This window comes from Meriones unguiculatus, chromosome 2, assembly GCF_030254825.1.
Source record: "Meriones unguiculatus strain TT.TT164.6M chromosome 2, Bangor_MerUng_6.1, whole genome shotgun sequence".
Taxonomy (NCBI): Eukaryota; Metazoa; Chordata; class Mammalia; order Rodentia; family Muridae; genus Meriones; species Meriones unguiculatus.
Window position 1 is genome coordinate 28,193,728 of NC_083350.1, and position 19,543 is coordinate 28,213,270.

At 51.2% G+C, this 19,543-nt stretch overlaps 1 protein-coding gene across 3 annotated transcripts in view; it reads right to left on the reverse strand.

Moving 5' to 3' along the window:
- Camk2a (calcium/calmodulin dependent protein kinase II alpha) overlaps nt 1–18,693 on the reverse strand; it is a 62,563-nt gene extending 43,870 nt beyond the window's left edge. For 2 of the 3 annotated variants that reach the window (XM_060377213.1, XM_060377214.1), the window contains exons 1-2: nt 18,450–18,669; nt 2,220–2,314 (exon numbers count right to left, since the gene is read on the reverse strand). In XM_060377213.1, coding sequence (XP_060233196.1) covers nt 2,220–2,314; nt 18,450–18,511 — 157 coding nt within the window. In that variant the 5' untranslated portion in view covers nt 18,512–18,669. Of the gene's footprint in view, nt 1–2,219; nt 2,315–18,449 lie in introns of all 3 variants that reach the window. The other variant, XM_021633677.2, reaches the window with a different exon arrangement.
- Between the last annotated feature and the right edge of the window lie 850 nt (nt 18,694–19,543).

Below are 19,543 nucleotides of genomic sequence, written 5' to 3' on the forward strand. Positions count from 1 at the left end.
AAAGCCCCCTGTGGAGGCGAGTGACACGGCAGAGACACAGCTCAAGGAATCTCTGCACTCCTCCCTGCTGGCAAGGCTGGCAAGCAGCAGCAGGTCTCCAGAAGTTCCCTTATACCAGTGCCCTGCTCCTAGTCTCCTCGGCAGGGTTACTTGTCAAGGTCTCGACAGAGAGTCAGACAGAGAAGGCTTGAGTAGTGGCTGCCTGGCATGGCCAATCTCTGCTGTCCAGAAATGCTAAGTCACCTTCCCAAGCAGGTTTTTATGATGCCCTCTGTCTCAGTGTATGTCCCCTGAGGTAGCGGTGAGCCGGTCCAAGAACTCCAGCATGATACACTCTTTTTTTTTTTTTACTTTTATTAATTACACTTTATTCACTTTGTATCCCCCCATAAGCCCCTCCCTCCTCCCCTCCTAATCGCACCTTCCCTCCCCCTTCTTCACGAATGCCCCTCCCCAAGTCCACTGATAGGGGAGGTCCTCCTCTCCTTCCTTCTCATCTTAGTCTATCAGATCTCTTCATGCTCCTCTTGAGGGCAAAACTTGACCTATCATTACTGTAGCCCAGGGGTTCTCAACATGTGGGTTGCAACCCCCGTGTGTGAGGCAATGACATCATATATCAGATATTCTGCATACCAGATATTTACATTATGATTCCTAACAGTAGCAAAGTGACAGTTATGAAGTAGCAACAAAAATAATTTTATGGTTGGGAGTCACCACAACATGAGGAACTGCATTAAAGGTTCCAGGCATTAGGAAGGTCGAAAACCACTGCTCCAGCCCTGTCTCTAGTGTCTCAGGAAATTGAGGTACAACTACACACACAGCAACAGAAGACTGCTCCAGTCAGGCCTGCCAACAGAAAGCAGCACTTCAGGAGGGCTTTCTGCTTACCTGGCTCCTTGCCTGTGGCTCTGCCTCCAGACCTTCCACAGGCTTGGCCTTTTTACACTAATCATGCCAGCTGGGACCCTCACAGCCTCTCCTCCTTGCAGGATGCAGAAAAGTAAGCAAATGGAGAGAGCACTGTGGGCCAGACAACAGAGCTGGAGACAAAAGGCAGCAACCACAGGCCAGTCCAGGGCATGCTGGGAGGCCCACAGAGAGCAGCATGAACATCCTGTACAGTATTTGCAGGACCTTCATAAGCCCTGCACCTGCTGGGCCCTCATCCAGACACAGTCGCAGCCTACTAAACAATCAAACACTGTACCCCTCTCCCATGATTCTGCAACTACCTCACCCAACAGAGTTCTCTTCATACCAGACAGTCTTCAGGGCCTCTATCCGGGTTGGATATCAGCTTGCCAATACACTAGTTTGGTCACCTACTACTGTCCTACACACACAGGAATGACCAGGAGTCTTCTGGTCAGACTACCCAAACTCCAGTGACCCCTGGGCATCTTAAGAGGCAAGTTTAACTGTTTTAGGTCTGCACGGGGACCATCTCCCAAGGATGCTGCTGATACCGGCCAGGATCAATTCTGGGATGTGGGAGCCAGAGTTCTGAAGGCCTCTGCAAGCTAGAACTAGCTGGATGTCCTTTTCAAATCCAGGCCACACCTTAGAGCACCTATGCAAACACTGGTGAGGCGGGAGCAGAGCCACAGACAGGTCACAGCACCAAGGCCCTCTGAGGGCGCTGTCCCGGGTGCTGAGCAAGGAGCAGTGGGTGAGTCCCATCCACTCTAATGGGGCTCAGAGTCACTGAGAACCAGGGATTAAGCAAGAGGTCAAAGAGGTGAACAGAATGGGGTGAGTCAGGGGAAGGCCACATGGAAGTAAAAAAAAAAAAATAGTAGAAAGAGAAAATGGAGATTAGAGAAAGCAAGGAAACTGCTTTTAAGGATGTGACCTTGAATGGAAACCTGGAAGAAGAGAAAGGGCTGCCTATAAAAGGAGCCAGGCTAAAAACCCAGCAGAGAGACAGCAACGGCAGAGGTTGGGAGACAAGCCATGAAGGGCATTGCAGAGGAGAGGGAGAGGGAGGAGTACTGAGGGCTTGGCTTATCTAGGAGATGCTGTAACCTCTAGCCTGGATTCCCTGAGGAAGGAAAATGAAGAGTCTATTCTCATCACACTCTCAGAAGAAAGAGCCTCTTAGCCTGCCAACAGTGTCTCCCCAGGGGTCAAGCTTGGGGTTCAGGCCCAGGGCAAGTACTATCTATGGCAGAGTAGGAAAGCTGACAGTGGGCAGGCTCTGGGGAACCTACCTCTGGCTGAGAGCTTCTTGGTGTTGATGATCTTGGCAGCATATTCTTGGCCAGCCAGCACCTTCACACACCTGCGAACCACGGAGAAGGCTCCCCTGGAGGACAGAGAACATGAAGTAGTGAGGGGCCTGAGAGCTGTACCTCCAGGCTACCAAGAGGTCTTACAGCTGTACCACACAGGAAACGAACCCTTCATCAAAGCCACCTATGTCACAAGGGCTGCTGGGCCTGGTGAAGGGCAGCACAGGTCAGAGAGATTCAGGTGGGGGCCAGATCCTTGGCCTCATGTATGATGAGCCTTCTGGGTCTATATAAAAGTTAGGTCACCAAGTTATAAAACGTTAGAAACCTGGAGTGAGAACCACAGAATCTAGGTCTCTGAGAATCTTTAGAGCTTTGTTCTTTGAACAAGTAATGCATTACATAGCTTCAAGTTCAAAGGAGGTAAATACATAGACCCTGAAAAGTCCTGCCTCCACCCCTAGGCCCCAGCCTATCAGGGGTCCTCTCCACCATGGCCTCTGTTGCTGGGGCCTGGAGTCTGTCCTTGCAGATCCTCTTCTCACACACAGCACCAGGTAGGAATACTATTCTGTTTCTTTATCCTTTCTGTAGATAACTTTTTCCCCCTCTTTGAGACAGGGTCTGATTATGTAGCCCTGGCTGGCCTGGAATTCATGTTGATCAGACTGGCCTAGAACTCAGATCCACCTGCCTCTGCCTCCCAAGTGTTGGAATTAAAGGCATAAACCATCACGCCCAATGCAGTTAATATGTTTTGACGACCCTCCCTCATAAAAGGCTCTTCATTACACAATAAGTAATTATATGGCTATCCCATAACCTAGTGGCCTTGCCAGTTTCTCCTACTGAAAGGCAGGCAGGTTAGGTTCAATCGCTAGCTGTTAGAAACAACACCCCAGTGACTTCATTTGTGTACATTAGAATTTCATTAATCCTAGCACCCTGGAGACAGAGGCAAGCAGATAGCTCTGTGAGTTCAAGGCCAGCCTGATATACCTGATATGTTCCAGGACAGCTAGGCCTACATAGAGACCCTGTCTCAAAAAGCAAAAACAAACAAACAAACAAATAAACAAAAATTATATTTCCTGAGCCCTGGAATGTACTAATGTTTTTTGGTCAGAGATGGCAGACAGTATTTAGCAATTTTGCTTGATAAGGAAGTTTTATAACCTTATTTTTCCCAACACTATATGTTATAGGTTGAATTGTCCCCCGCAGACCTGTGTTTTGAACCCTTGTTCCCTGGCTGCTGGCACTGTTAGGGGGAGGCTGTGGAGCTTTAGGAAGCGGGTCTCTGGGGCCCAGCCATTGAAGGTTACACCTAGCTCCGGGTGCTCGGTGATCTCTGCTTCTTATCTGTCACAATGTGAACAGACCAGCACATGTTGCTCCTTCCACCAGCTAAGCTGCTCTGCCATGTCTGCCTGGCCGCAAAGCACTGACACCATAAGCCAAAATAAATCTTTTCCCCCTGAAGTTGCTTCCATCAGGTAATTTTATCACAGACATACAAAAAAAATGTATATATATACACATACATGGATTCACACACACGCACACACAAGGATGTATGTAGACCATTTTTCTTTGCCCTTGTCAATGTGGTGTGTTACTGAGCTTTTCTTTTGTTTTGTTTTCTAGTAAAAGGGGTAGAAGATGTGATTTGTGTGTCTGTGTGTGGTGCGCACACACGAGCATGCCGATGCATGTGCTCATACAAGCACCATGGCCAGAGTGGGATGTCAGAAGTCTCCCTCTGTCACGATCTGCCTTATTGCCTCAGTTGGAAGCTGGCCGTTTCAGCTAAGATGGCTGCCCCGCCAATTCTCGGGATCCTCCTGTCTCTGTACCCCCAGTGCTGGGACTGAGGGCACACGCAGCAGTGCTTGGCTCTTTATGTGGGTGCTGGATATTGGAACTTGGGTCCTCAGACTTGTGGAACCAGCGCTTTTACCCAACAAGTCATGTCCCCATTCCAGTCCCTACATTTGGTTTTAGGAGCACGGTCGAACATCTTTTTAAAATGCTTTAAGCAGCTCCTGGAACTTTACCCTTGAAGTGTCAGCGATTGGAAGAGAAGTGGGGACAAGAGCTGTGTGTCTCTGAGCTCACAAGCCAAGCATGGCTGTTGTCATGGGGAAAGGGGCAGTGTTCAGCTTTTTGAGGAAAAGGAAAAGTCTGTATATTGACAAGAAATTCCCTGGTTTTTAAATGTTGGCTCCTTATTCCAAAAGAATTGAAGCACAAAACCAAAGGAAACTAGCTTGAGGGCTGGACCTCAGCTTGCACTACCATTTTGCACTTCTCCATGGAACCCATCTTGTCAGCTCTGTGCATCACAGGAGAGGCTTCTGAGGGGCCCTGTGTCACAGCCGTTACTGTCCTCACACTAATGGCCAGAAGAGAGAGAGAGCCTGGGGAGACTGCCCAGGTGCTAGTGTGCTGTTACTGTACGAACCATCCAGACACAGTGCAAAACCATAGTTCAGAAGCCTCACGTGTGGATTAGGATTCAAGACTGCAGCCGTGTGTAGGGTTCCAGAGTGCAGCCGTGTGTAGTAGAGTGCTCAAGTTCATACTGCGGACTGCAAGTGAAGTTGAACCTGGGCCTCAAATATTTTCACTTCTGGCCTTTTAACACCCTCCCAAGTAACCCTCCAACTTCCTGCTGCTGGCATGCTTGGTTCTCAATAGCCTCCAAACTTCCACCCCCACACCTAAGATGACAAGCAGGCCCAAGATGCTTGGATGATTCCTGTGAATCCTAATATCCGGAAAGCTGGGCCAGAGTCTCTCTTCTTGCCATTAACATGTGAGGCAGGAGCAATTGCTGGTGGACCCCAAGGGAGCTTTCAGTCTGGCATAGACCTTAGTTGGACACACTCTAGCTGGATGAACTCAGGGCAGCAAGAAGTAAGTGGCTGGGAAATGGCGGAGGAGGACAAGGAAGAAAGGAATGGCCAGAATCGCATGTACACTGAAGGCCTCACACAAAAATAGGCTGTCCCAGGACTGTCAAGTCCTACCCGCTCTTCACCAATAAGAAAGCAGAGAGACCCCCGTCACCTCCTTGAGACACCGCCTCTGCTACAGGGTCTGCACTGTACTCCATGAAGTCCCTGTGTAGGAAAAACTTACCTGCCATTAGTCACCCCAACACACTCAACATTGGCCACCAAATAAAGATGGCTTCTTTTATGCCAACCAGTCCTCTCACTGTCTGCACCCTCATTGCACATCTCGAAAGTCAGTTATGATGCCAGCTAGAGGTAAGCCACCTCTGCAGGTTAAGGGCTCCATTCCACAGCACTATGCCTTCACTTCAGGTGCCAACTTCAAGAAGTGGCTCGTTGGGTCGCCCATGCCCCTGTACAAACTTGCTAACAATAGGGGGCTCTTACCACCGCTCTCAAACTGGAGAATTTTCTGCGGTGCCTTACCGAACTCAGAAGAACGTGTCTGCTAGTTTGTTATGCAATCTAAGACATGTGGAGAATACAGATGAGCAGCTGGATAAAAAGAAACGGAGGCCAGAGCCTGGGAGATTGGAGCACAGGAGCTCTACCCCTCTGGAGCGGAGGCGGGCCACTCTGTTGCCACTTGCATGTGTCCGTTTCCCAGAAGGTGTCTGAGAAGGACTCTGCACCTGTGGAGTCTTTGTGGTGACTTCATCATGTAACTGTGTTCAGTCACTGTCTTGATTTCCAGTCCTCTCATCTCCCCAAAGAATGAAGACTGAGGCAGGAGGGTCCAAGCCTCCAATCAGCGCTTGGTTTTTCTGATAGCCACCTCCATACAGAAACCCACAATGAGTCACCTCGTAAGAACCAAAGATGTTTCTCCTGGAAATCCCAGGAGGGTTAAGAGTTTTGTATCAGGATCTGGGGTCAAAGGCCAGATATGAGAATGAAAAATGCCCAACACTCCTATTTTTCAGGAAATATAAGAATTTTAGCAGCCCTGCACCAAAAAAAAATAACTAAAAAGACTTGCATATTATATATTTTGTCAGTCTTATGATCCCACCCCCTCTCTGACTTGGCCCTCCTGGGGGCTGCTTATCCTCTTTCTTGTCTCTCCCACCTAACTAGTGAGTTGATATGCTTAGCACAAGGTACTTAGCACTTAGTACCCACCACCCAGCATCTGGAACCTAGCATCTAGCACTTGGTACCAAGTGTCAAGAACCAGTAACTAGCGACTGGCAAGATAAGGAAGTGATTTTAGATAACAGTGAAAGGAACAGAAATGAGGCCAGCAAAAGGATTTCAGTCAGGAGCATTGAGGACAGAAATAGACATTTGAAGACAAGGAGGCAACCGGTATTTCAGAGACATCCATCTTACTGAGGCAGAGAAATGGACCTGAAAGCCATTATTAGGTTCTTGACCAGCTGTTGACCTTGAGTCCCCTGAGGCCTTAAAGGGAAGTGTTTCAGTGGCCTCATCTGGGAAGGGTTCTGGGCTACCTAAAGCTGGTAAGGCCTTGCCTTATTTACTAGCACCTGGCCCATGCTGGGTTCCTAGCTAAACCTCCATTAGTGTGAGTCAGGTAGATGCAATCAATTGCAACAATACAATACACACACACACACACACACACACACACACAAACCTCCATAAGACTTTACATCAGTAGCCAGAAAGCTGACTGCTACGGTATTGACTAGGGAAACCTTTAAAAATATAGATGCCTTTAAAAATATGGTTGGGTGTGGAACACATCTGTAATACCAGCACTCCAGAGGCTGAGGCAGGAAGACCATAAGTTTGAGGGCAGCCTGGGTTACAGGTCTAATGTGACCATATCAAAAGTGGAGGGGACTTGGGGATATAGCTCAGATGACAGAGTGCTCCTATCATGCCCCTTTAATCCCAGTACTCGGTAAGTGGAAGAAGGAAAACCAGGAACTAAAAGTCATCCCCAGCTACATGGGATACTTGAGAACCCTGTGTCAAACATCTGAAGGAGAGAGACAGACAGACACAGAGAGATAGACAGAGAGACAGAGATTTTAACTCCCTCTCCTCTGCAGGCAGTCTTTCCTGTCCTATTACATATCCCACAGCTTGGAATCAGCATTAATGGGGCCACCGAATGGGCTATGTGCCAGCAGCTTCACAAAACCCAAGGAGCAGGGGCCTAGGAGGCACATCTACTGAACCAGACAAGCCTCCCTCACTGAACAAGAACAACACAGCTTTCCTATAAGCCAAGGGTTGCTATGCAACCTGAGCCCCCCCCCACCAAAGGACATCCTGAGCATGTTGCCCAGGGGCAAGGTACACAGCCTTCCTCGGGGACTCAGGGGAGGCCCCTCCCAAGTCAGGACCCAGCTGCTAACCCTAAGATACAGGAACTCTCAAGCCCGGGTACCGCTAGACTCCTTTTGATCCCACAGCGTCATGAAGAAATCAGAATTGTGATCCCCATTTCACAGATCTGGAAACTCTAGCCCCATGCAAGAAGGAATATTTCTAGGGAGGCAGTGAAGGGAACTCAGGTGACTTTCCCCCTGGCTCTAAGAGGTTCAGTCCTAGTTGGCCTCTAACTGACCCTCTGATCTTCTTTCTCCCCTTAAGAGAGCAGTGGCATCACCGCTCTGGGTGCTCTGGGAAACTGGGTGAGGTGGTCAGTGCAGAGCTCTTGGCCCAGGAGTAGGACCACAGGACACAGAGCAGAGGATGCTAGGGGCCTATTGAGGCAGCAGAGGCCTGAGCTCAGGGCTCCTTTTAACCCTTCAGCTTTGGCGTTCCATCTACACAGAGAAGGCTCTCTTCCTGTCATGGTGGGGCTTAGACAAACGGGGTAGATAAGAGGGAGCCAGCCAGTCTGCCATCCTCACTTCTGCTTCCTTCATCTTTTGTTTAGAAAAAGCATGTTTGTTCATTCTTGCCCTTGTGTGAGCAATAGACCACAACCCAGAAGCCTTGGCAAATGGAAAGAGCCAGCCCACTCCTCCCAGGGGTCTGAGAAGGAGGCTAGCAGGTGGGTAGGCAGGCTAGGGCAGAGCAGGAGCATCAGGAGGCCAAGATGGAGAAGGTATGGGGAAGAAATGGCTCCACAGAAAGAGAAGAGGGGATGCTGGAGTGGGGTGAGGGGGATTTCTTGAGAATACCTGTGAAAGTGCCCCTGGGTTCCTGGTAGGAGGGTGTTTCTTTAGCCCAAGAACAAGACTGAGCAGTGTTCTGGGTGCAGAGGGGGAGGGTAGACAGTGAAGTGTAGAGGGAGGGAAAGGCAATGGAGGGAAAGTGGAACAAGGGGGTGGGGGCAGACATCTGGACACAGGCGGGTCTTGGCCCCTGGCCCTAGCTGAGTCTGTGTGATGATGCAGCACACGTGTGCATCCTCAGAGTTTATCCGTGTAAACAGCAGGTAGGGAGAGGTATATGTGTGAGCCGAAGACAGCAGACACCAGAGGAACTTTAAGGTCTCAGCCATTCTGGGAGAACTTAGACTTAGACAGGGGTGGGCACCGTGGGCTTTAGTTTCTTCACTGGCAACATGAGGCTGAGGAAAGGTTGAGACTCTGTAGCCCAGAGACTGCTGTAGACAGACTCTACAGCACAGCAGACATACTGTCTGCTTCAGTATAGGATCCTAGTCAATGGCTTCTTCTATCGTGTTGACAAGTAAGAACAATCCGGCCCAAGTTCAAATCGCCATCATTGTTCCCTACTAGCAAGTGATGTCATCTTAGTTTGTCTGCCTCCTCCCCCATAAAATTCGGACAATAGAGTCCCCACCCTGAGCAGTTGCTTCAAGGATTCAATGCGATAATGAGGCAGGCAATCTGTTCAGCAGAGTCCCTGGAGTACAGTAAATGCTCAAGAAAAGATGTCTTGCATGGGCATCGTTATATTCGAGAGGATGAAAACAGCCAGCCTCATCGGAAACAAAATGGACCCTATCTGCTGAGCCTGGGGGAAAGGCGGGGGGCCTGGCAAGGAGGGAAGGAGATTCTCCTCAGGGCTGAGCAGTCTCGCCCGGGTGTGTGCACCAGGAATGAATATGAGCCTGCAAGGAGGCCCCACCCAGTGCCAGGCAGACAGCATGAGGACAGAGCAAAGTGGGTCTACTTAGAATGTGGGAACGTGCTAATGGGCTGTGAAGAGTGACTCGCACTGGGAAATTGTTTTCTGGCAGACTATCAGAGCTGGTGTCCTGGTGGCCTGGGTGTGGCTGACTGCCAGCCACAGGTGCCCATAATCATCTCTGGGCTAGAACCCCTTGAAGAGTTGCCATGGCATCTGGGGACAGCACCAATGGCACTAGACAGAAAATGAGAAGACCAGAATCCGCACCCAGCTTGCTTACGAGCTGGCTTACTCGTTGGGCCTCAGTTTCCCTATGTGAAAGAGGAGAATGACAAATTCTGGCCTTACTTCCATCTGGACACCCCAAGGTCAGTCACTTCACCTTCCTTCAGGGCTTCAGTAGAGAGGAATATTTCTGCATCGGGACTTCCTGGTGACAGTCTACTCACGAACTTGCCCTGCACGCTGAGGTTCCAGTCCTTAGGGACTTCCCTTCATTGACTGCTTTCAGAAATACCCCTCCCCCGATAAAGTAAAGCAACCGTCCTCTCAATTCAGCAGACTGGTTGCCTGATTCTCTCTTCCTTCATGCTGCCAAACTTCCAGAACAAATGTCCGACATCCGCTGCCTCCTCTTCCCACCTCCTACACTCCGGGAACCCACCACAATCTGGTCACCACCCCCGAGGCTCCATGGAAGAAACACGTATGCCAGGCTCGCCCACCCAGTGCCTCCCCTTCCCCCAGCCCTGGCAGCAGCCCCTGGGCCTAATCTACCTCACCTACCCCACCCTATGGGTACCTGGAACGCTGAACGCGTGGCACTGTGGTTCATCCTCAACAACAGTACTCCTTCTGCCCGGTGCCTACCAACTGCCACCCCCCTATTCTCTCTGCATCAGTCTCCTGGCCACTTCTTCCTCCTTTCTTGGGCCAGGGCTGCTAGCTCAGTGTCCAGGAAGGCTCTGAGCTTTGATGAACCCATTTACAATGTCATTAAAATGATCCTGTGTCTGTATGATGCTCTGGGCAAAGGCTGTTCGTGCTTTCTTCCTCAACCTCATAATCGTGACTCCCCCAAAAGGGTTTAATCACTCTACCCATCACCCTCAGAGATCTACGCACATGTGCTCCTCTTGCTTTCATAATTCTAGTCCCATCCTCTGAGCTATTCATTCTCCTGCTTGGATGCTAGCTACATGGCAGGTGTTTTCCAACCAGTCTCTCCCTCAAAGTTCCCTCTGTTAAGATCTGTGAACCTTCCACCTCGCTGAGCCAAGCTGAGGCGATCGCAGAGATTCCTGGCTCAGTACAGATGGACCTGCTCTCTGGGATAGGATTCAAACCTGGTCTGACTGCCCAAGATGTGGAATTCAAAGCAGGTATGATTGAAACATCTACAGGAGGGCAAAGAGCTTAGATTGGCCACCAGAGCTGTGTCACCTGTCAGACCACCCTGTGGGACCCGTCTGGCTATGTGGGGAGCTGGCAAGCCCAGATATATCTTATCACAAAGGTCAACAGGTAATGACACTGAGGCTGAGAAACTTGGACTAGGCCTTCTGGCTCAGACCATTGTTTTTTAATACCCTACACTGTTGGGGTGAGAGAGAGAGAGAGAGAGAGAGAGAGAGAGAGAGAGAGAGAGAGAGAGAGAGAGCCCTGACTTTGGATCACAGCTGTGCTTTAAGTCTGTGAGAAATGGGCAGAATTCCATGTGTTAGAAAAAGAGGGCAGTGTGCAGGGAGGGTGGCCATAGCTTATACAAGCATTCCCCAGTTCTCAAGATCATAAAAAGGCTGTGGCCAGCAGAGTCCACTTGGAAGCAAAAAGGAAATCGTACACAGGCATTTTTACAGCTCCCAGCCCTGTGCGCATCTTTCCCATCACCAATGGTTGGTGAGTCATATCTCTCTGTGTCTCTGTCTCTCTCTCTTTCTCTCCCTCTCTCTCTCACCCCAACAGTGTAGGGTATTAAAAAAACAATGGTTTTTGTTCTTTTTAGGCAATGGTATCCTTTCTTAATAATAAGCAAGCAAAACTGAGCCATGCCAGTTCCAGACAGCAAACTGATGAGAGGAAGATGGGGCTGGGCCCAGGATGTCCTCTGCTTGATATGTCCCTCTCTTCCTCTCTCCCTAGGACCTCTGTGAGCAGATGGCCACATGGTGCCGTATAATACAGCCAGAACATCCCAGGACCTGCTGCAGAAACCTCGCTTCACTCCTCCTGTCCCCGGCAGTGCTCGCTTCACTCCTCCTGTCCCCGGCAGTGCACCGCCCACTCCCGGGCTCCAGAAGATGCTATGGGGACAAGTTGTCCTGCACCCCCAAGCTCCACCGCCAACCCAGCAGAAGTTTCTCAGAGGACACAGAAGGCCTCAGAACCAGAAGATTGTGTTTGTTGAAGGGAACATTGAATCAACAGAAGTTCCAACATATTCCCTGTTTTGGTTGCACATGCCTTTTCTTGAATGGGTTACAAAAAGGAAAGATAGGGGAAAAATTATATTTATATATACTCAGTGCCTAGGGGCAGAGCCAGAATTGGACAGAATGGAAGAAAGGCAAAGGGACTTCCTTGTTCACTTCTTCTTCTGACCTGGCCTGTCCCTTCCATGGTACACACACCAGAGACTTACACCAGAGACTTGCCCCAGCGTCAGAGATGCTCTGTGGGCAGAGAGCCATGCCTTGGAGTAAGATGAGGCTGGAAGGCCCAGTTCTTGTGAGCCACCGACCTTCTGGGCCATAGTCCCTTGTTCACAAAGCAACAGCACTGGGCCCTGAGTTATTCTCAGTGGAACAGAGATTATCCCAGCCCCTCACTGTCCCCCAACTCCTGCTCAAAAGCATGTTACTAGGTTAGGGCAGGAGGGCTAGTTAGGAGAATGCCAATGAGACCAAGGGCTGTGAACAAAAGCAAGTCTATCTGCCACATCAGTGCCATCTCCAGAGGGGGCCGGCAACAGGAATAGTTCTGGTCCTTAGAAAGTTCCCTCTGGTGCTGAGAGTAAGCCTGCCTGTCTTGCTCTGTACTTTCAGGCACTGTCCCCTATGATCCTTAGTCTGTGCCAAGCCCCAAAGAGAGCTCTGTGACCTGTTCAAGTGCCCCCCCCAACCCCGTACTTGATTTGGCTTCCAGACCTCCACCACCCTACGGGCCGTCCCTTCTGCAGATGCAGGCTTTTTACTGCTCCTCCTAGGACTTAGCATCTGGAAGTTGGAGGGCGGGCTCTGCAAATCAGAGAAGAGTTGGACAAACCCCATTGTGTCCTCTGAGGAGGACGTGTATCTTTGACACACCCCAGAAGCTTTGCCTGAGCTGCACCGTTATTGGGAACATTTTCATTCCCTCTTCCCTCTAGAGAGGTCTCTCGTCCAGCCTTCGGCTCCCAACATCTTCAGGGCAGTCCTCTCCGATACCTCTGTCCCCAACTTGCAGGGTCTTGAGTCTCATTGGCCCTGTCTAGGCTCCTAGACCTTCTTCAACTGCATTTTAAGGACTGGAAGTTGGGGTAACTACCTCTTTGTTGTTGTTTGGTATTTTCAGACAAGGTCTTACTGTGTAGCCTCGGCTAATCTGGAATTTATTATGTAGATCAAGCTGGGCTCGAACTCATAGGGATCTGCCTGCTTCTATCATCTGAGCACTGGTTGTATAAGCCCATGCACCTATACTACCACCACGGCCTAAATAATCAGTGTAGAAGACATTTGGCTCTGGCTTTGTTCAAGATTGTCCACCCCATGAGGGCAGAGACCACATAAGCCCTGCATGTGACACATGCTGAGCACAAGCCAAGATCGGGGGCAGAGAAATATGTGTGGAAATGGCCACAAGGATCACAGATAAATCCCTCCCTCATCTGACCCCAAGGGACAAAGGCTCTTAACATTCTATGACTCAGAGGCCATATGGCACTTCCCAATACTACATGTAGCCACAGAGCCCCAAGGACCTAGAGGGCCAGCACTGGGGTCAGCTGGGCGGGTGGCACTTGGCTTGCCTGAGGCAGGCTCTTCATGGAAGTGATCACGAGAGGGCAGGCCTTGGGCAGTGTGAACTGGAGCAGAGGGATTGCCCCGAGACAGGAAGTGGGAGAGAAGAAAATAGAGACCAGAGAAATGGAGAGTGATGTGTGGTGAGACAGAACCCAGAAGTCCAGCCAGTGACTCCTTGCTGTCACTGCACTGGAAACTGGATTCATACTATATGTCCTGTGCCATCTTGTGTGTGTGTGTGTGTGCGTGCGTGTACACTAGCCTAGAAGGCTGCTCTCACAGCACACAGAGGGCTGCAGTTCCAGGCGGCAGGGGCTGCTGACAGCAGTGTCACTGCTTTGGAGGAAGGCAGGAGGGAGGGAGAAGGCTTGGAGAGTGTCACTGTGTCTCAGCCTGTGTGGGGGCGCCTGTGTGGGGGTGGAGGGCTGCGGCATGCACAAGAACATGTGCCTGCTTCCTTCTCTGGTGATGTGGAGAAGCCAGGAAAGGCTGTCCCTTCCCCTGTCCTCGCATCTCTCTGCCATCCAGGTCTTGTCTGCCTCCCCGTTGCCCATCCTTTGGCCTCTGGTCCCTACATATCATTGCCTCATGCTGTGGCCTCGGACAAATCACTATCCTCCGTGAGGTGTCTCCACTCATGCAATGCACACACAGTCTCCACAGCCCATCCAGTGCTGGAACACAGGCTCTGAAGTCTTCCTTCTAGTCCTCCATCGATGGAGGCCACAGAGAGGAGCATTCCAGACATCTCCAGAGGCAGGACCCCCATTTTACTGACAGAAAAGTTGAAGCTCACAGAAAACAAGTGGTTCATCTAAGGTAGCCCAAGTCAAAGCAGAACTGTGGCTAGAAAATGAACATCAGCTCAGTTATCTCCCTCACTGGCCTCTGCCACCACCACCATGACCACTGCCCCTTTTCTCTGGTTCACAGGCATGAGGAAAGCTGGTTCACACATGCAGCACTAGATGGTGTGCCTTGCTCAGCAGCCTCCCAGAGGACCAGATCACAGTCTCTTGAGCTTTCCTGCCACCTCCTTTAGCCCCAGTCTGCTCATCTGTGAAATGGATGAGTAAGCCCTGCCCACTTCCCTGGGGGGGCTAAGCTAATGGATGGAAAGATACTGTGAGGCCCAGTGCTGCTGGTAGGAGGGCTTAGATGTGAATAACCCTGACTCTAGGTGGGGCCCTGGTGCCTTAGCGTCCTCTTGCCATGATGCTGCCCACTCTCCTTCCAGTTCTTCAAAGGGCAAAGGGCCCCAAGCGTATGCTACAGAGCATTGGAGCTCGCATCTCAAAGAGGTCTTGTGCTGCCAGCATCTTGAAGCCTAGTGCAGGAAGCTGCCTCTAAGCCAGGCCGCCACTGCCGATCAGCAACCCCCAGCCCCCACCCCTAGCTTGGTTCAGGACGAAAAGCTGTGGAGGAAGGGGTTCAGGCTCAGGGGCCAGCCCACAAGTCTCTGTCAACCTTGTGGCCACCCACACTCCTACCAGCCTCCTCTACCCTGCCCTGCCTGAGTCAACTTCAGATCCCTGTTTCTAGAGAGAAAAGAGTAGGCTGAGCTCTCTCCTCCCTCCCCTCTCTCTTAAATAAAATTGCCTTCTGAGGCTCCTTCTGTCCAGAGCAGCAATTGTAGGTCCGTAGAACAAGTCTCTGCCTCTCTGACTCCTACAGTTGGGAGCAGATGTAGGCCTGGGGAGGCAATGGCTGGAAGAAGAATCCGTTCCCCAGGGGCCTAAGTTTCCCAGGGCTTCTGTTGCCTCTCCACCACCCCATCCCCACCCTTCTTTCCTTTCTATTGATTCTGGACATCAGAGAAGGCTGAGCGAGTGTGAGGGAACTCTGAGGGCTACCCTGGCCCCCTCTTGACCCAGAAGCTGGCACTGCAGCCCACTTCAAGCAAGCACTCCCATTTCTTTTATTCCAAGGAGGGAAGAGGAGGGAGGTCAAGGGAAGAGGGGGTGAACTCATCCCTGAATCTCTAGAAACAGCCCTATCGTAACCCTATAGGGGACCCAGGATTCTTAGCTTTTCTTAATTTATATGCCTCAGTGCGAGGGCATGGTGGTGTGGCGGGGGGTGGGTGGGTGGGGGGAGGTGGAGGGTGGACTGTCTTTAGTCTGGTAGCATCTAGAAGTTCCAGAAACTCCTATTCAGGGCTACCTCCAGACAGACTAGGCTCCTCAAAGGCCACTGGTGCAGTCTTTACTGGGCAGGGTGCCAGCGAATCTGTTTGTCCTCTTCTATGCTGTGGCGATCTAGGGCCCAGCCAGGGGTCAACCAAAGTCCCCAAGTCTCTTTTAAAAGCCCAGCCCAGCTCAGCTACCTGCTGGTTATGTGAACAGAGTTCTGGGTGGGGGTTCAGTGTCTGGGTAGAGTCACACGGTGTCCTAGCTAAAGGACACAGGACCATCAACTCAAGGCTGAACTCTGAAAACACGTTCCTCATTGCTTCCCTCATGGAAGAGGAGCCCAGGAAGACCTTGAACACCATCCCCCTCCCCCAAACAGGATACCCTCAAAACAAAAGATAAACGGTGAAAAGGCCCTGCCTCCCCACTTAGGCCTGCCCAATCCTTGAGGATAACAGCCACCCCAGGAGCAAATGTCCTACCAGATGCCCAGTGTGTGTGTGTGTGTGTGTGTGTGTGTGTGTGTGTGCCAGGCTTAAAGCTATGTCTTCACACGCCATCTATATAATCCTCAGTCTTCTACATCTACAGCTTGCAGGAAGAGTGGCAGCCTAGCCAATGTTGCAGAGCTGAGGGTCATGTGGGGCAGCCCCTCCCTGCCCCATCAGATGTTTGGCCTAAAGCTAAGGTGCAGAACAAAAGCTATAACTCATCCTCCATAGTGTGTCACACAGACACCCAAGACATGAAGCCGGCCCATTCCAGCCGCTTCTCCTTCGCATAAGCATCTTCAAGCACAGGTCCAAGCAAGGTTTCCTAAGCCGCCACAAGCTCTGACACCGCAACGTTTTATAGGTTTGCGCATTTTTCTAGGGAATGTCTATTTAGACTTTCATCAGATCCCTGGAGGAATAAATGACCTAAAAAAGGTGAAGAGCACCAATAGTTCTGGAAGGAAGATGTCTGAGACTGACTGGACAAGGCCTGGGCATCCCTGCCACCCCTGGTTTTCCTACCATGACCATACTACTGTTCCTTGCCTCTTAAAATTCTGCACCTGCCCTAATACCTCTGAGTACCCAGGTAGGCAGAGGGGCTGAGAAGGCCAAGTCGGCCCACCGAGCCCAGTCCTAGCGACCCCCATCTCTTCTCAGGGCAAAAGCGCACTTTGTTGTCACTCTGGTCCCTGGAGGCATCTTTACTCCATCTCCTTGTGCCCTGTGACGCAGCCCTGTCAGAACTAGCCTTAGTGGCCCCTGAAAGGCAGCTCCTGTCTATTCAGGAAATTCTAAGGTGTCAGGTGAACACTACTCAGACTCTGGAAAGGGGTCCCAGATAAAGTTTAAGAGACAGTCCTCCAGAACAGCCCTAAAAATTGTATTCTTGGGCCCCCACTGCCAACACCTCCAGCGCAAAGACACGCAGAACAGCAGGAAGTCTGTAGACAAATGTGAACACAGATTTGCCCAAGGGAGCTGGGGTATGTGGAAGTGTCTGGGTAGTTTGAGTGTGTGTGTGTGTGTGTGTGTGTGTGTGTGTGTGTGTGTGTTCAGGGTCTATGCTTATACACAGTCATAGGTCCACCTCCCACACATATGCAGACACCAACATAATCTCACACATGCCTCTAACGCCCACACACCCAGATAAGTCCATGAGCCCAGGCCTCACACTGGCACACACACACACACACACACACACACACACACACACACACATACATTCCTGTACATATTCCTCAAGAGACATACATACTCAAAAATATCTATCCACATTTCACATCTGTGACCTTATGCACATTCTACACACACATGCTTACTGACATTCACACATCTCTGACCTGCCACACACGTGTACACTGATGCATGTCCATACTTTCGCTGCAACACCCCCTAGCCAAGAGCATCCCTTGCATAATTGCACCCAGGCTCCCTTGCAGGGCATGCTGACATTTTTAGGCTTTCCACACAAATGACATGCACGCACATCTCTTCGTGATTTACTGGCACCAGCGTTTCCCTTTCTGTCCACAGTGTTGCCTGGTGTCCGTTCTTACACAACTCCATCTGTTCCCCCATGGAAGTCATATGTAACCTCCCCTCAAGATACGCGTATCTCTAGACCTCACACTGGCACGTAGCTGCTCACGGGGACCCTCGTCTCATGTTCCTGCTGCTACAACAAGAACCAAACAGGGCTGGTACAGGTACTTCTGTGTCCATGGGGTACTGTTCCAAACTGCTCTCCAACTCCTGGTTTATCCCAGGACCCCCACAAGCCCGGCTGGGAACACCTAGAGACCTTCCCTTCTATCTGTAGCTGCTGATCTGCTGCAGGGAACCTTTCCCTTCTCAGCCTCCCACCCTTCTCTCGACATCGGAGGCGTAACACGGTGGGCAACTTTGCCAAAGGACCACAGTTTTTGTGCACAGCCGCTGCCAAGGTGGCATACCCCTGCTCGCTGATTGTTCCTTCCCTCCTCCCCAACACCACAATTGCTTTCATGTTAACTCCTTCGGTGCCAAAGCCCTTGCTCCTGGTAGGTAGCTGGGAAAGGGGGAGGGGATACGCCAGGGAAAAGCAAGCCAGTCCTCACAGTGTCTGAAGTCGAGATCTCCAGGTGGGAGGCGGCGAACTCTCCCTGTCAAGGATGGTATCTAAGCACAACTACAGAAAACATTCCTGCTCGGACCCATCCAAGTGGGAAAATCCCTTTTAAGCCCCAAGTTTCTAAGAATCTTTTCGTACCCAGGTCATGTGCACAGATATGTGCATATACCATCGGTCTGTTACCCTTTCACCACACACACACACACACACACACACACACACACACACACACACAGGCGGACTGGACACATAAATGTGTCAACGCCTAACTCTGAACATCCTGTGCACACACAGCGCTTCCAAGTCGTGCAGCACGCCTCCCTCTGCATGCACGGGAGAGCTCTAGCCACACAGGCACACGCCCCCTGCCCGAGAGGATGATCCCCCATACCCTCCAGGACTCCCTAAGATATGACTCACTTTCCCAGTTCCTCGAAGAGCTGGTACTCTTCTGTGAATCGGGTGCAGGTGATGGTGGCCATCCTGGCACTGGGCAGGCAGGCTTTAGGCTGGGGACTAGAACTGGGACACTGCTGTTCTGCTCCCAGAACTAGGGGCCACTCGCCTGCCCCGTGCTCCTGAGTGCAAATGGAGAACCGGCTTGACTGACGAGCTTGGGGCTTCTGAGCAGGGCACTGTGGCTGCTCACAGCCTCGCGAGCCTTCGTCAGCATCCAGGTCCCCATGGCAACCACCTCCGAAACGCCCTGTTCCCGTTGCCCCGGTAACTGCCTCCCCAACACCTGCCTGCCTTCCACTTCAAAACCTGCTCCTGTGTTGCCCTGGCCCTATATACACAATACTGACGGACTGTGTGGGCCCAGGACCAAGTGGGTCTTGTTCCCCAGGGTGGTGGTGTACTGAGGTGGGGGGGTGGAGAAGGGGATGAGCACAAACTTAGTCCACAAGTAATCTCTCTTCCTACCTCCCCCACCTCCAACTATAGGGCCCTCTTAACAGACGGGATGGGATTAAGTGGGGCAAAGAGGCAGTTGCTATAGTAACGGCTAGTGGGTGCCACACTCTGGGATGGTCCTTGAGAAAGACAGGATGTAGTTACCCTGGCAACTTCATCTCCTCTAGAGAGACAGGTATTGCCCCGTTGCCCTGGCAACAGCTGGGTTCTAAGGTTTACAGGGGAACGATGATGGCTAATTCATCTCTCTCTCCTTCCCTCCCCCTTGTGCTCTCTGCAATGGTTTCTCTGCTCCCCATGGGAATTGGTCTGGTTGACATGGCCTCTGCCTTGTCCTTATTTTGCTCCTGCTCTCCCTGCTTTTTTAGTCACCAGTATATCATACTGTCATTCTAGCTTTGGTGACAAGTACAGAGCAGACCCTGGACTCTGAGGGAATGTTCCTGTCTACTTTCTCACCCCTACCTGTCACCACTGTGCAGCTGGGCCCCCCATGAGGCCTCTTCCACAAGCTGTCCCCACCCATGCTCCCAGAGAGACCATGCAGATTCAGTCTCCTGGGGCTCATGTCCCAGTTTCTGCTTGTGCTTCATGTCAAG